Here is a 14,931-nt window from a genome sequence, read left to right on the forward strand (position 1 = left end):
AGTCACATACAATTTTATAAGACGAAGTCAGGTTGTAGGTAAAAAGACAGCAGTTCGTTTATTTATTGCGATGTCGTACGTGTCTGATGGGAGAAGGACAACCTCTGATGTGCAGCTTCGGGTTAGTTTGTTGAAGTTTGTTGATGGTCGTTGGCGGCTATGTCGGGAGGTTGTCAGAGCCTGGTGAATGTACGTCCGATCGCATGAGCTGTCGAGCCGGAGAGGAAGATTTGAGCTTGGCGGGCTTGAGGGAACGTTTCCCGCACATGCGCATGGGGAAGACTTCCGGTGGCCCCCCGGAAGTAGTCCCATTCTGCGCATGGGCGCTGAACCCTACACAGTAGCATCACTACAAGGCTCCCCTTCGAGTGCGAAGTACGACAACAAGAAAATTTGTGGTGGTGCTGCAGAAAACAGAAGGCTTGCCGATCCCCCAGAAGACTTGGTACATAATATCATACAATATAACAAAATGGCAGAATTTATAATATACATAAGAAATTCACCAAAAGGAAAAAAAAGAAAAAATACTTAAAATGAGCAAAATCAAAGGTGCATGTGTGAATAAGAATAGCTTCCGGATGTGACAGTGAATGAAGAGCATCAAACACAGAACGTTGATGTTTCTCAGGTACAAATGGTCTAGGTGAACCGGTGGATACGTCACAAAGTATAGAGCCTTCCGCTGAAAGGAGCGGAAGCTAGGCAAACACACAGTTAATAACTTAGGCGAAGTTAAATCCAACTCCTCTAAAGGTGGTTGATCCTGCGAAATAGCAGTTAAGTCAATTGCTGCAGGAGAGGAAATGGAACTGGCAGATAGATCGCTAGTAACACAAAAGGCAGACAGTGCTTCAGCTGAAAGAGTAAGATTAGCAAGGGCGACAGTGTAAGCATGCTGGAGTGATGCGCGAGACAGATAATTTTCTCTGTTAATTACGTGACAAACAGGGGTCTAACGGGGAAATTACGCCTAAACATGGGCGCAGCGCAAGTGAACATCCGACGTTCTTTGAGTCGGGAAAAGAATTGAGCTAACGCAGATGTGTTGCAAAACAAGGCAGTACACGTGCAGAACAGAGGTGTATGAATGCAATAGGGCTTGCTAGACTGAAACACAGCAATGAATATGCCAGTGGTTAATGTAGTAAGGCTGAGGCTGCCAGCCAGTGCTTGAGCGATTATATGCCTCGGTCGTGCAGGAACAAAAGTGTGACATGCTGGCGCGTTATAATGGACAAACAACTTTCTCTATGTATACGTGACCGACCTAGGGTCTTACAGAGATGAGTTGTGTCCACAAAGGCAAATAGAGCATGGAAAAACAAGCGAGAAAGGCATGTGTGACGTATGAATGTGACAGAGATAGCATTTGTGTGTGTACATGTGTGCGACAGAAATACAAGGTGAATGCGGGCAAAATAAAATACAGCGCATAGGAAAAAGTCTCTCAGGGCTATTTCAGACAAGATGGAGTTAATTTACCAGTTCATAATAGCATGATACATAATAGCAGTTCGTTCTGTAACAGAATGTTGAGATCACAAATGCAGATGCCGGTTGAACACATGTTGTGTAGCGGTTGTGGCTTCAATGCTGTGACAGGTTAAATTGGTACAGAAGATCTCGCAGGTAGACTGTGCTGTTAATGCTGGTGTGTATACACGAACAGCGTGTACGCTAAACTTCCGCGAGTTGCTATGTACATCTTGTTGAGGTCGACGGTGTTGAAGGCGACAGTGATGGACTTGAGACACATTGTTGCTTAGTGTTGCTGGCGACGATGATAACGACGACGTGAAGTTCTAAGATGACAATGGTGATGACGACGGCAGAGAAAAAGCATCGATGATATGAAGGCGTCCGTGGTGTATGTTAGTGTTGTCATTATTGCTGTAAATAAGAGAGGCTCCTTTTATAACTGTTTGAGTGGACCAGAAACAAATCGTCGAAGGATGATGACTGCGTAGAGTTGATCGTGTTCAGACTTAGCAGAAAAACTGGAAGAAAAAATGAATGTTCAGCGCTCTATCCGGCAACAACCTGTTCGCTGCGTCTTCTGTTCTGTTCTTTTTTTTTTTCAACTTGGGGTCACCAATTGTAACGAAGGATCTGTTATTGATTCACTGGAAGGGTGTCGATATCCGATCTAGTCACATACAATTTTATAAGACAATACAGACGAAGTCAGGTTGTAGGTAAAAAGACAGCAGTTCGTTTATTTATTGCGATGTCGTATGTGTCTGATGGGAGAAGGACAACCTCTGATGTGCAGCTTCTTGTTAGTTTGTTGAAATTTGTTGATGGTCGTTGGCGGCTATGTCGGGAGGTTGTCAGAGCCTGGTGAATGTATGTCCGATCGCATGAGCTGTCGAGCCGAAGAGGAAGATTTGAGCTTGGTGGGCTTGAGTGAACGTTTCCCGCACATGTGCATGGGAAGACTTCCGGTGGCCACCCGGAAGTAGTCCCATTCTGCGCATGCGCGCTGAACCCTACACAGTAGCATCACTACAGGAGCAACAAAATTAGGAAGAATTAACTCTGAACAAGGGGAACTAAGTCTTGTCTTTATACTCTTGTACTTTATATATTTGGTATTTTGTGGGGAAGACCTTTGATAATTCTGTCTCAAATCATTATTATTGTCATTATCACCCACCCTGTTGGATCTTTTCTGATTGGGTCCACGTGTGGATATTTTCAACTGTAGTGTTAATTTTAATATTTGAGATATTCATATAATTTTCCATGTAGAATTTCATCAGTTAATTTGCTTCTTCGACAGAAAATTATTTTTAAGTTACAATGGCTTAAAGTTGTATATTATTTTTGTGTGTGGTTTGGATAATATTTTTTGCAGAGTAATAACATAACACATAAGGACAATGGAGAAAAGTTTGATATTATTTATTCAGCATTACACGTGTTTCATTTCCTAATAGGAATCACAAACTTTTAGATGTAGATTAAAAATGTAAAATATCTCATATAAGAAATTCTTCAGACATACATATATACATGTGCGTGAGTGTGTTTGTGTGAACTGCCCCTCCCTTATGGAAGAAGATAACAAGATCATCTCTCGTCGCTCTGGGAGGGGCCACAGTTTCCGACGAGGTTTCAGGACATGCCAGCAGTGTACCATCAACTGCCGGCAATGCCCTGTTCTTTATATTTTTCTTTTTCTCCCCTTTGCTACTGGAGGGTGTGGTACCTCCACTTTTACCGGTAGATCTTCCTCCCCTCCTGCAGCTTTAGGGTCATTTGGTGGGCAACCATTGTTACCCATTTTCCTTTTGTTTCCTTTTTTCGAGGTTTCCACCTCATCGACTGCCTCCACCTCTCCCAATGGGGGAGCAGGGGGCGCTACTTCTATTAACTGTTCCAGGACCCTACCTATGTTCTGGGGACAGTTCTTTTTAATGTGGCCTGGTTCCAGGCACAAGTGAAACTTGGGGGGGCGTCCCTCAAGAATCACTGGATACCTAGAACCAGCCATTCTCAAAAAATCTGGGAAAACTAGATTCTTGGCTGATTGGGTCCACAGAGTCAAAACTGCTTTTGACCTCACCCAATCAGCTGCAGGTAGAATTTTAACATTTAGGAGCTTGGCTCCGCTGCCACCCAGACCCCGGTGGATAGTGTCTTCTATCCACTCGGGTTCTACACCAGGTGGCAGCCCACAGACCCAAGCTCTCGTTAATTTCTTTCCACAATATGTGGGAAGAAACAAAATCTTTTGCCCTTCTAAGGGCTGGCTCACAAATTTGTGAGCCACCTCAGGGGTGTCAAATAGCAACCACACCGTTGCGTACTTGACACCCCTGGCAATAAACTTAATAGTTGGCAGATATTCTGCCAACTCTTTTTCAATTTCAATTTGAGGGAACTCCGTGATGGTGTTGAGTGACTTAGAATAAGTCCTCAACACCACGGATCTCTCGTTCAAGTCTTTTAGCCACTGCTTGGGAGGTACAATCTCCCACTCCAACGTAGTGTTTACCTTCTTTGCCATGCTTGTAGAAAAGAAAGTCCAAAAAACAGTTCAAGCAAAAAGTCTAAACAAAGTCAAAAATAAACAAAAAGAGCAGAGAAAAAGAAAGAAGGAAGACAGTTCAAGTCACAGCATACACAATTCTGGCCACCCAGTAATCCTGGGCAACAGGTATTCCAAAAAAAGGTACTCCAGAGTCACAGCAGCAGGAACATAAAAAAATCCTCCAGAAATTGGTAGAATTTTCCAAAATTTTACAATTTTTCGAAGGCAACACACATCCCCCAAAAAAGAATTCTCACAACTAAGTGAGTCACTTAGCGCGACTGCAGGCAGACAAATGTCTGGGACTCAGTGAGGATTTCTCATTTGAAAAAAGAAAAACAATATCAAACAACAAATCCCCACTAAATCCCTCAAAAAACAGATGCCTACCTTACAGTCATGCCTTCAAAGGTTCCTCACTTCAAGACGGCTACGAAGCAGGTCTCGACAGCATTCAGTGTGGAAGCAACTAATCAACGCATGCACAGGAAGCAAGCTACTTACCACACAGCCATGCCTCAGCCTATAATGGAAATATGAAAAGGAAATTAACATTTTGGTGTGGGATTTGAAAGCGTCTTTAGCTATTACTTTTAGCACATCTAATGACACCACACAGCGCATGTGTTTTAAGCATGTAACAAATGACAAGATGAACATGTGGTAAAATAACTTCATAACAGCTTCACTTGTTACTATGGTAAAAATTACCTATATGTCGTTGGCTTCCAATTAGCTAAAATTACACAAAATTGCAAACTTTAAAAGTTATTAACACAATATTTATTGAATTACGGCAAAAATGAAATTCATGTCAATGATTACCTTACAAAACTACACTAACACACCACATAAGAAATCAACATGCCATACACTGTAAAGCATATCATTGGTAACTTACAAGCCAAGGCGATAGGTCAGAGCCAATACACATTACAATTTGTAGGTGATACATTCACCAAAATCCTCTCTCACTCTCTCTGCCTTTCTTTAATCTCACCATCAGAACATCACCCATCTGCTAAAATGATATTCATAACTCTCCTCTATATCAGGACCCAGAACTAACATTTTTAAGCATAAAATAACTAACATTTCCCCTATAACATATCATGCACGCTTCTTCCACAGTCTGTTTTCTATCTTTCTGCTTCACGCTTCATCTTATCCTCTTTCCTCTCTCTTCTTCACTACTCTAAGTAATCAAAGCATAACAGCTGAACAAAAAGGCTGAAGAAGCACCACTGTGCCGGTGACACGTAAAAAGCACCCACTACACTCACGGAATGGTTGGTGTTAGGAAGGGCATCCAGCTGTAGAAACACTGCCAGATCAGACTGAAGTCTGGTGTAGCCTTCTGGCTTCCCAGACCCCGGTCGAACCATCCAACCCATGCTAGCACAGAAAACGGACGTTAAATGATGATGATGATGATATATATATATATATATATATAATAATATTAGGGAGTATATCCAAACTTACAGGGAAAAATTAGATTTAGGATTAAATCAAATTTCACAGTATAAATATAAATAATATAATATATATATATATATATATAAAATTTAAATTATTAAAATTTTATATATGTATTATTTATATTTATTTTTTGTTTTTTATGTTTTGGTTTATGTCCATCACTGCTTAAGTTGCCTAATAGTGGTTTTATCTCTAATTTATATATATATATATATATATAGTAACAAAGGGTAAAATTAATTAATTAAGAAATAATCAATAAATTTCACCAAGTAGAATTCGGTATGAAAACAGGACCGTTATACGGTAAATTTTAGTAATACTAATAAAAAGGGTTCAGCAAAAGAATTGCCTCACCACACACCGAAGTTCAGAAATAGCAGCCAAAAATCTTAGCCATTTCTTCTACTTTAAAAAGGGTCTTCTAGAGAAACCATAATACTTGAAGGTTATTCACACAGGCAGAGGGTAACCTAACGAAAATGAATTTGATTTTCGTTACGTTACCCTCTGTCTGTGTGAATAACCTTCAAGTATTATGGTTTCTCTGGAAGACCCTTTTTAAAGTAGAAGAAATGGCTAAGATTTTTGGCTGCTATTTCTGAACTTCGGTGTGTGGTGAGGCAATTCGTTTGCTGAACCCTTTTTATTAGTATATATATATATATATATGGCTAACCCCTAAGGGTGGATGCTACTGTAGTTTTTAGCCCCAGGAAGACATCTCCTCCAGCTGGCTATAGACACACTTTCTGTGCCCTGTCAGTATTTGCAAAGGGAAGCCATCCTTCCCGTCTTCAACTTATGATACACACGGACCCGAGTTTCAAGGTATTGACCTATCATCAGCGTGTGACAATCACAGTTGTCGATAGGAAGGAGGTTCTCTTTACAAATACATATACTTTTTCCAGTGTTCAGTGACACTGATATTGAAAAAGTGAAATCAAACACTGATAAATATGAGAGTGAGTTATCAACAGTAGCAGAAATACATCGTGATGTAAATATGCCATTTGAATATGGCTAACCTCTAAGGGTGGATGCTACTGTAGTTTTTAGCCCCAGTAGCATCCACCCTTAGGGGTTAGCCATATTCAAATGGCATATTTACATCACGATGTGTTTCTGCTACTGTTGATAACTCACTCTCATATTTATCATTGTTATATATATAGATGAGTGTATTTTTACCTTGTTAACAATTAACACGGAAAAATAAATAAATAGTTACCAGGGCAGCAAAAATCTCACAAGTAAAGATGTTGTAACTCCTTGTTTATAAAGGTTGAAACTTCGTGTTTACGTTGAATATTTTGAATAATATGAATAAAAAATGGAGTTAACGCAGGTTTAAACAAGTATTTTTACTTTCGACACATGTTTCGAAAATTCCACTGATACTATTCAAAAAATGTCGTATTGACGAGTTTCGTTTTTTTCACTTTCCCGAAGAGAAGATTGCACTGTTTATACCATTTATTCTTTTGAATAGTATCAGTGGAATTTTCGAAACATGTGTCGAAAGTAAAAATACTTGTTTAAACCTGCGTTAACTCCATTTTTTATTCATATATATATATATATATATATGAAAATTATAATGCAATACGAATGTATTGCTTTCCAGTAAAAGATAGTCTGTAAAGGTAAATTATATATATAAAAGTAAATAAATGGTACAACGAGGCACCGATATTTACTGGAAAATAGCAATCAATAAATACGACGCTATTGTATAACTTCACTGCGTATATACTAGCAAAGACGCGTGTGTGCAAGAAACATGAAAAAAATTTATCTTACCTCAAGGAAGAACATCTGATAAATGGAAAACCTAGTGTACTGGCATAGATGTGGCAACATTTAAAATTTTGTCTCGGTAAATGCAGCTAGATGTACGTGATACGACACATATATATATATATATATATCAGAAATGGGCGTAACTTCGGTATAGGTACCGGAAGTACAGGATACATTTCAAGAGTGTTTCTTTTTTATATATATATATGGGGAGGGGGTTAGGATTAGGAGTGGGAGAAAAGTGTTTCTGTTATCTTCAAAAATGTAAATAAAGCCACTTATGTTTCGCTCGTCGTAGCACAAGTTTCCGTCGATTTCCGTAAAAAACTTTTATTTTTTTACATAAGTAATGAGAGCGAAAGAGACAAAGAGGAAGCGATTTTATGACGAGGAAATTTCTCTTTGAAGTCCCCGTGTGTTTGTTTGATGGGGTGTGGGAGACAGACAGTATGTTGTGTAAGTGAAGTGCTTCTGGTAGTGTGTGCGAAGAGACAGAGAGAGTAATGTGTGAAAAAGAGGGATAACTGAAATTTTTTACTCGGTGTATGTGTATATGTATGTCTGCATGTATGTGTGTGTGTATGTATCTATGTATGTGTGTGTGTGTGTATGGCCGATTCAGTGTTTACATTTTTTACGGAAATCGACAATCGACGGAAACGTGTGCTACGACAAGCGAAACATCGCCACTTACGGTACCTATACCGAAGGATCGCCGCAGAAATGTTTAAATATATACTTACACAGTAATTGATATGGAGAGAAAAGGTCAACGAGGAAGCTGTGAGTTTATGTTGAAGTACAAAGAACTGAAGTCAAAGCGGACAACGACAGCTTCAAGTGAATTTTCTTCCTTTTTGCAACAAACATTAATGCTTATTTCTCAGCTCAACATAATAAAAAATCCCGTATCTGCTTCTTTAGACATTTAATTACCAATCATTTGTATATATTTGATTGGGTTTTCCTCTTAAATATCAGTCGTAAAGTGGAACTGATCAAACAATCAAAGTGCGTGAGAAACAGGAGCAAGAATTAAAGGGAATTACGAAGCGTTAACAAGGGGAACTAACTCTTGCTGTTGGACTTTACACGTTTCAGTCATGTGACTGCGGCCACGCTGGAGCAGCGCAGGACTTATTCTGTAGGTTTCTTATCCTTGCCGGGTCTTTACTCTTTGAAAGGCAGGTCCAGAAATTAATCTTTTTTGTGGATCTTTTCGGTTTGAACGGCAGTTTTTTTCTAGCGGTGTCATATGAAATTTAGTTACGTGGAAATTATGTTAAAAACTGCCGGTCAAACCAAATAGGTCCAAAATGTGTTAAAAAATCTCATCACGCAATCGAACCTATGAAAGAGCCTCTGCCTGGTCGCTCGACATGCTAAAAATAGCAGCCAAACTATACCCCTATTTAAATCACATGCCCATTGTACGTAATGTCCTAGATTATCCCTCAAAAGACAGTTTGCTGAAGGCTGGAATGTCTTTGATGATACGTTTGCTGTATCAGGTTTGATTTGACGCTAAATAACATTATGGTAAATTTCTATATTAACTCCCGCATGATTTTCACAAAGAAAAAAATCAAAATGTTAGATTTTTTGCGTGGAATCAACTACCCTGACCTCATAATATGCTACAAAACCCTTTTATGGGTCCAAAACACGGGGTGGGGTGAGGTGGAAGCCATTTTTTTTACCTTAGAAAAAAACACGTAAGGACAATGGAGAAGAGTTTGATATTATTTATTCAGCATTACATGTGTTTCATTTCCTAATAGGAATTACAAACATTTACATGTAGAGAAAAAATGTAAAAGATTTCCTTTAAATCTCCATCAATGAATTCCATCTGATCCACAGAAGCATGAATAGGAGAATGTTAAATGATGAGGATCGTGGTTCCTCTTCTGTATCAATGCATTTACATTTCAATAATTGATCATTTTCATAGATTGATTTAGCACAAAGCGCTTAGGTTACAGTTATATCTTTCATATTAACAGGACTGTGTACAAACAATTCACGACTTTGAAAGAATGATTCAGGTTTAACATCACAGTGATATGTTTTCCTTCCTCTGTCAATGCTCTTTTGATTCAATAATGGATGATTTCATGTCAAAGATTTACTATAGATGTCACATTCATATAGTTTCTATATTCTGTGGATGTCTTTATGAGATACGTCCTTTGTCCTTCTGAGGAAATGTTATACAACAAATATCACTGTGTTATGGACCCACTTCATAAAGAAAGACTTGTTTAAATCAGAAATGATTTTGTGTAAATGATTTGCCACAGATACCAGTGAACTGATTTTTCTTGAGTGTGAATGCATTTGTGTATAGTTAAGTGACTGTTTCCAGTGAATATCTTACCACAGGGGTATGGTTTCTACCCTGTATGAATATGCTTGTGTTTGGTTAAGCAACTGTGTTGAGAGAAAGATTTACCACAGATATCACAGTGATATGGTTTCTCGCCTGTATGAATACGTTTGTGTTGATTTAAGACACTGTTCTGAGAGAATGATTTGCCACAGATATCACAGGAATATGGTTTCTCTCCTGTATGGATACGTGTGTGTTGAGTTAAGTTACCGCTAAGAGAGAATGATTTTCCACAGATATCACAGGAATATGGTTTCTCTCCCGTATGGATACGTGTGTGTTTAGCTAAGTGATCACTTCGAGAGAATGATTTACCACAGATATCACAAAAATATGGTTTCTCCCCAGTATGAATATTTTTGTGTTGAGTTAAACGACTGTGATCAGAGAATGATTTTCCACAGATATCACAGTGATATGGTTTCTCCTCTGAATGAACCCATTTGTGAGTAGTTAAGCCACCGCTACGAGAGAATGATTTACCACAGATATCACAGTGATATGGTTTCTCCCCTGTATGAATACGTTTGTGTTTAGTTAAGATACTGTTCTGAGAGAATGATTTACCACAGATATCACAGTGATATGGTTTCTCTCCTGTATAGATACGTGTGTGTTTAGTTAAGTGACTGCCAGCAGAGAATGATTTACCACAGATATCACATTGATATGGTTTCTCCCCAGAATGAATACATTTATGCGTAGTTAGGGTAGTGTTTCGAGAGAATGATATACCACAGATATCACATTGATATGGTTTCTCGCCTGTATGAACACGCTTGTGCTTAGTTAAGCTGCTGCTTTGAGAGAAAGATTTACTACAGATATCACAGGAATATGGTTCCTCCCCTGTATGAATACGTTTGTGTGTGGTTAGGTCGCTATTTCCAGAGAATGATTTACCACAGATATCACAGTGATATGGTTTCTCCCCTGTATGAATGTGTTTGTGAGTTGTCAAGTTACTTCCTGAAGTGAAGGATTTACCACAGATATCACAATGATAAGGTTTCTCTCCTGAATGAACCCGTTTGTGTCGAGGTAAATGACTACCATCAGAGAATGATTTACCACAGATATCACAGTGATATGGTTTCTCCCCTGTATGAATACGTTTGTGTTGAGTTAAGCTATTCCTGTGAGACAATGATTTACCACAGATATCACAGTGATATGGTGCTTCCTCTGTATGAATTTGTTTGTATTGATTGAATTTACTTTCTTCTAAGAATGACTCTTTGCAGATGTCACAGTCATATGATGATTTTCCTAATTCTTCCGACATCTCATCAAGAAAAATAAAACTGAACCTTCAAGTTGTACAGATCAACAACTTTGCAATAATATTTCTTCTCTCACCAAAATTTATGGATATTTTTCTTCTTTTTGTTTTTATAGTTTATTCCAAACAAATATCACATCTCTTATATTTCTTCTAAATGTGATCAATGCCAATATTTAAAAATGTTGCAAATACTCTTTGGAAATCTATCAAAGTATATTTAAAAGAGAAAATTATCTCTTGCACATTTCAGACACAGAAGTAAAGAAATGCTTTCTCTCTCAGAGGAAATATTTTACTGTAATTCAGTAATGTTTTATAGAAGCAGGATTATACGTTTGTAGAATATCTTTGCAGAGTCTTTCAAACACGATACATATTGATGATTCTTTAAAAGTAAAAAATACTTTTTAGCCAATTCCATGTGATTTTCTGAAAGAATAGAAAAAATAATATAAGACAAAAATTTACGACATTTCTTGTTTCAAAAATTTTAGATGTAATTCTTTATCTGAACTAATAAACTTATCCAATTTCTGCATTACCAAAATGTTTATATCATAGAGTAGACACATCTATTATAATACCAACTCCTGGAATATAAAGTCTGTCATAGACACACTTCCACACACACACACACACCAATATACATATAAATGACACTAGATTTCTGATGTTTTCATTGCAGTCTTGTATCTTTGTTTGCTAAAACAGATATCGCTCTTTCTGTACCTTCATCATCATCGTTTAACGTCTGCTTTCCACACTGGCATGGGTTGTGAGGTTTGACTGAGGACTGGCAAGCCATGAGGCTGAACAAGGTTTCAATCTTATTAGGCAAGATTTCTACAGATGGATGCTGTTTGAGCATGTAGCAGTTGCCTTTTATGTGCCACGGAGCCAGTCAGGTAGCATTGGCATCGACCATGCTTGAAAGGAGCCTTGTATGTGCCACCGGCATGGGTGCAAGTCAGGCAGCACTAGCATCAATCATGCTCGAATGGTACTTTTTACATGCCACCTGCATGGGAGCCATATATACAAATACATATATACATATATATATATATACGGTTAGCTCAACGTTAATATTTTGTTGAGCATAAAAGATGAATAAATGTCAGTAAATAATATTGATGTCTCACTTACAGCATCAAAATCCTTAGTGGGGAAATTTTAATGTAGGAAAAATTATTGGTTGATGTGGAGAATGAAAGCCAGATTCCTCCAAAGAGTTTGGCGCGTCCTGAAGAAGGCAACGTGATGGTTGAAATGGCCGCTACGTTCACCTGAGCTGACACCTTGCCATTTCTTTCTCAGGGAGGGCCTAGTCTATGTCTCCCCTCTTCCTGCAAGCCCAGAGGAACTTAAGCAGAGAATTATTACCATACTGGTCGTGAGATGTGCGAAAAATAACAGCTAAATAGCTCATAAATCACAGTTGATTGTTTTCTTTTTTTGGTTGCATGACCGAACGAATTCTCGAACGCAAAAATTTCTGAAAATTCCCCCAAATAAAAATATGTGACGAGGGATTATATTAGGTGCTTAAAGCAGCACTCCACACACACAAAAATTAAATAAATTAGAAAAACCTATTAATTCTAACTTTTAATGATGCAGAAGAACCACCAGAAATAAAGACTTCCTATGTCTCAAATAAAAGCCATTTCCTCTCGATACGATATTTGCTTTTCGTTTCAGTATTTCAAGTGCACACTCGTATTTTTATACATTCCCCATTTCATACTAATTACATCGTAATTTTCTCGCATTTAACGAAATCGTCGAATTTACACGTTAGAAAGAAAGATAAATGTTATCTAAACAAGGGATTGATCCGACGTTTTTACAAATAATTTAGAAAATAACCAAAAGTGCAATGAAATGTCTAAAAGAAAACGACAACACAATGAAAGTATTAAAATTACAGCCTTTCGTATAATTTCGTCTTAGTGAGATTTTTTTTCCTTTTAACTTTCTCAACACATCGAAACAAATAAATGTACATAATACGACACATATATAATAGAAATGTTTAAATAAATACTTACATAGTAATAGATATGGAGAGAAAGAGTGAAGGAGGAAGATGTGAGAACTGGAGTCAGAGTGGACAACGACAGCTTCAAGAGAATTTCTAGGTTTCTACAACAAACGTTGATTAATATTTTTCAGGTCCACATAATCATAAATGCTGTATCTGTTTCTTTAGACAGTTAATTACCAACCATTTGTATATATTGGATTGAGTTTTCTCTTAAATATCAGTTGTCAAGTGGAACTGATCAAACAATCAAGGTGCGTGAGGAACAAGAACAAGAAATACACTTAATGAGGAAGAGTTTTGGCAATTAACAACGGGAACTAACTCCATATTTCTTTATTATGATTATACAATCGTTACATAGAAGGACAAATACAGGACATACATGCAAAAAACAGTTAAGAGGTTCGATTAAAAATTTTCCATAACATTTGGATTATTCATTATAAAAATTCGTCTGTAAATTGTCCTTTACATGACCAATAGAATATTATAACATTACATAAACTTTCGATCTTACCGAAGTTTTAAACCCCGGCAATTTATAAGGCCCCGCAGCTTTTGTTTCCTCTCCTCCCTCCATAGTTAAGCTGGGTTTCTGACACCCACCTTTTTTTCCACTTCCTTCCATCTTTTCTCATACACACCCCGTGGTAAGATCCTCTTTTCCAGCCCCATTTTGCTCTTCAGATGATATCTGAAGTAAGTGAGCAAGCCGGGGCCCGAGACAAAGGATCCTATCGCGACTCCTTCCATTCTTGTTCGCCACATGCATTCTTTTACTACTGCAACCGTGCAGTGAAAACATGCCTCACCTTCCTTCGAGAGTCCAGTTGGCGGTATCATCTTAATCATAGACTCAGCCGACAGCTGTACTCGTCCCAGATGCGATAACACGTGTTCTGCGTAACTTATCAAGTCGGACAACTTCCGACAGTGTACAAAAGCGTGCTGGACGGTTTCATCGTCCAACTCGCACCTTGGACACGTCGGTGGCACTGAAATTCCGTGCCACGATAACTTCTCGCGAACAGGTAAAGCATTCCTATAGCACTGCCAGGCCAGGGATCTTTGAAAATTATCCAAGTACCCCGTCCTGAAAGTCTTTTTAAACAGGTTGGTAAGCTGGTCTTCGTCAAACCCCAGAGCCCCTCCTAGGACGTCGTCGTTCTTTGCCTCTACCAGCCTTCTATAAAATACCGAGGTGGTATTTCCGCAGCCGGCCTTGCCCGCCTTGTGGATCAGCGTGAGTGCCTGTCGGCACTCCTTTTGCCATAAAGTCAGTTTCCATCTTTTGATGCGACCGGGTTTAAAATTCACTAAGGAGGCCGGTCTCAGGAAAAATTCCCCTGCCAGCGGACTCCGCACCTTATCACCCTCCAGGTGGTGCCAGAGATGCTTCAGCCTCAACGCATGACTGCGCATCATCAACCAAGGCATTCCTAACCCACCCTTTAACGGTTCCTGGCAGCAAACGGAGCGCCTCACAAGTGGCTTTCCTCCCTTCCACAAAAAGCGGAAAAGGATTCGCTCCAACATGCTAAGCCATGAATCGGGGCAAGGGACAACGGTCAGGCGGTAAGTGATTACAGATGCAATGAACATCTGTACCACCTCCACCCTTCCTTTCAAGGACAGAAACCTTCCGGACCAGGTCCGTACTATGGCCTCCACCTTGCTCGTCACCTCACTCCAGTTCCTCTCCGTTTGGGAGTCTGGCCCAAACCAAACTCCTATCAACTTAACAGGGCCATCCGTCCAGTGTCCCACGACACTGGACGATATCGACTTGCTCCTCCAGGTGCCGAGGCGCAAGCCAACCGACTTGTCCTTGTTAACCTTTGCTCCTGCCACCGCCTCTTCCACACAAGGTAGCTGGGCCT

General features: G+C 39.0%; 2 protein-coding genes across 4 annotated transcripts in view; both read right to left on the minus strand.

Moving 5' to 3' along the window:
- Positions 1-10,887, minus strand: part of LOC115225608 (zinc finger protein 675-like) — a gene marked incomplete at its 5' end in the record, with an annotated part of 42,903 nt that extends 32,016 nt beyond the window's left edge. Inside the window, 2 exons of the mRNA XM_036514740.1 lie at positions 10,188-10,250; positions 10,419-10,887. Coding sequence (XP_036370633.1) covers positions 10,188-10,250; positions 10,419-10,887 — 532 coding nt within the window. The remainder of the gene's footprint in view (positions 1-10,187; positions 10,251-10,418) is intronic.
- On the minus strand, positions 1,896-13,296 carry LOC115225585. 3 transcript variants are annotated; one of them, XM_029796508.2, is made up of 2 exons: positions 13,056-13,296; positions 1,896-4,562 (listed from the first exon to the last, which is right to left on the minus strand). In XM_029796508.2, the coding sequence occupies exon 2, from the start codon at positions 4,013-4,015 to the stop codon at positions 3,170-3,172; it is 846 nt and encodes a 281-aa protein (XP_029652368.1). In that variant the 5' UTR covers positions 4,016-4,562; positions 13,056-13,296; the 3' UTR covers positions 1,896-3,169. The 3 variants fall into 3 exon arrangements, with proteins under 3 accessions (XP_029652368.1, XP_029652367.1, XP_029652369.1); XM_029796507.2 differs by lacking the exon at positions 13,056-13,296 and adding an exon at positions 8,071-8,563; XM_029796509.2 differs by lacking the exon at positions 13,056-13,296 and adding an exon at positions 7,328-7,559.
- Between the last annotated feature and the right edge of the window lie 1,635 nt (positions 13,297-14,931).

Source organism: Octopus sinensis, linkage group LG28 (genome assembly GCF_006345805.1).
Source record: "Octopus sinensis linkage group LG28, ASM634580v1, whole genome shotgun sequence".
NCBI lineage: Eukaryota > Metazoa > Mollusca > Cephalopoda > Octopoda > Octopodidae > Octopus > Octopus sinensis.

Coding starts and splice junctions, on each gene's coding strand:
- LOC115225585 (XM_029796508.2), bottom strand. CDS start 4,015: ATGGCAAAGAAGGTAAACACTACGTTGGAGTGGGAGATTGTACCTCCC.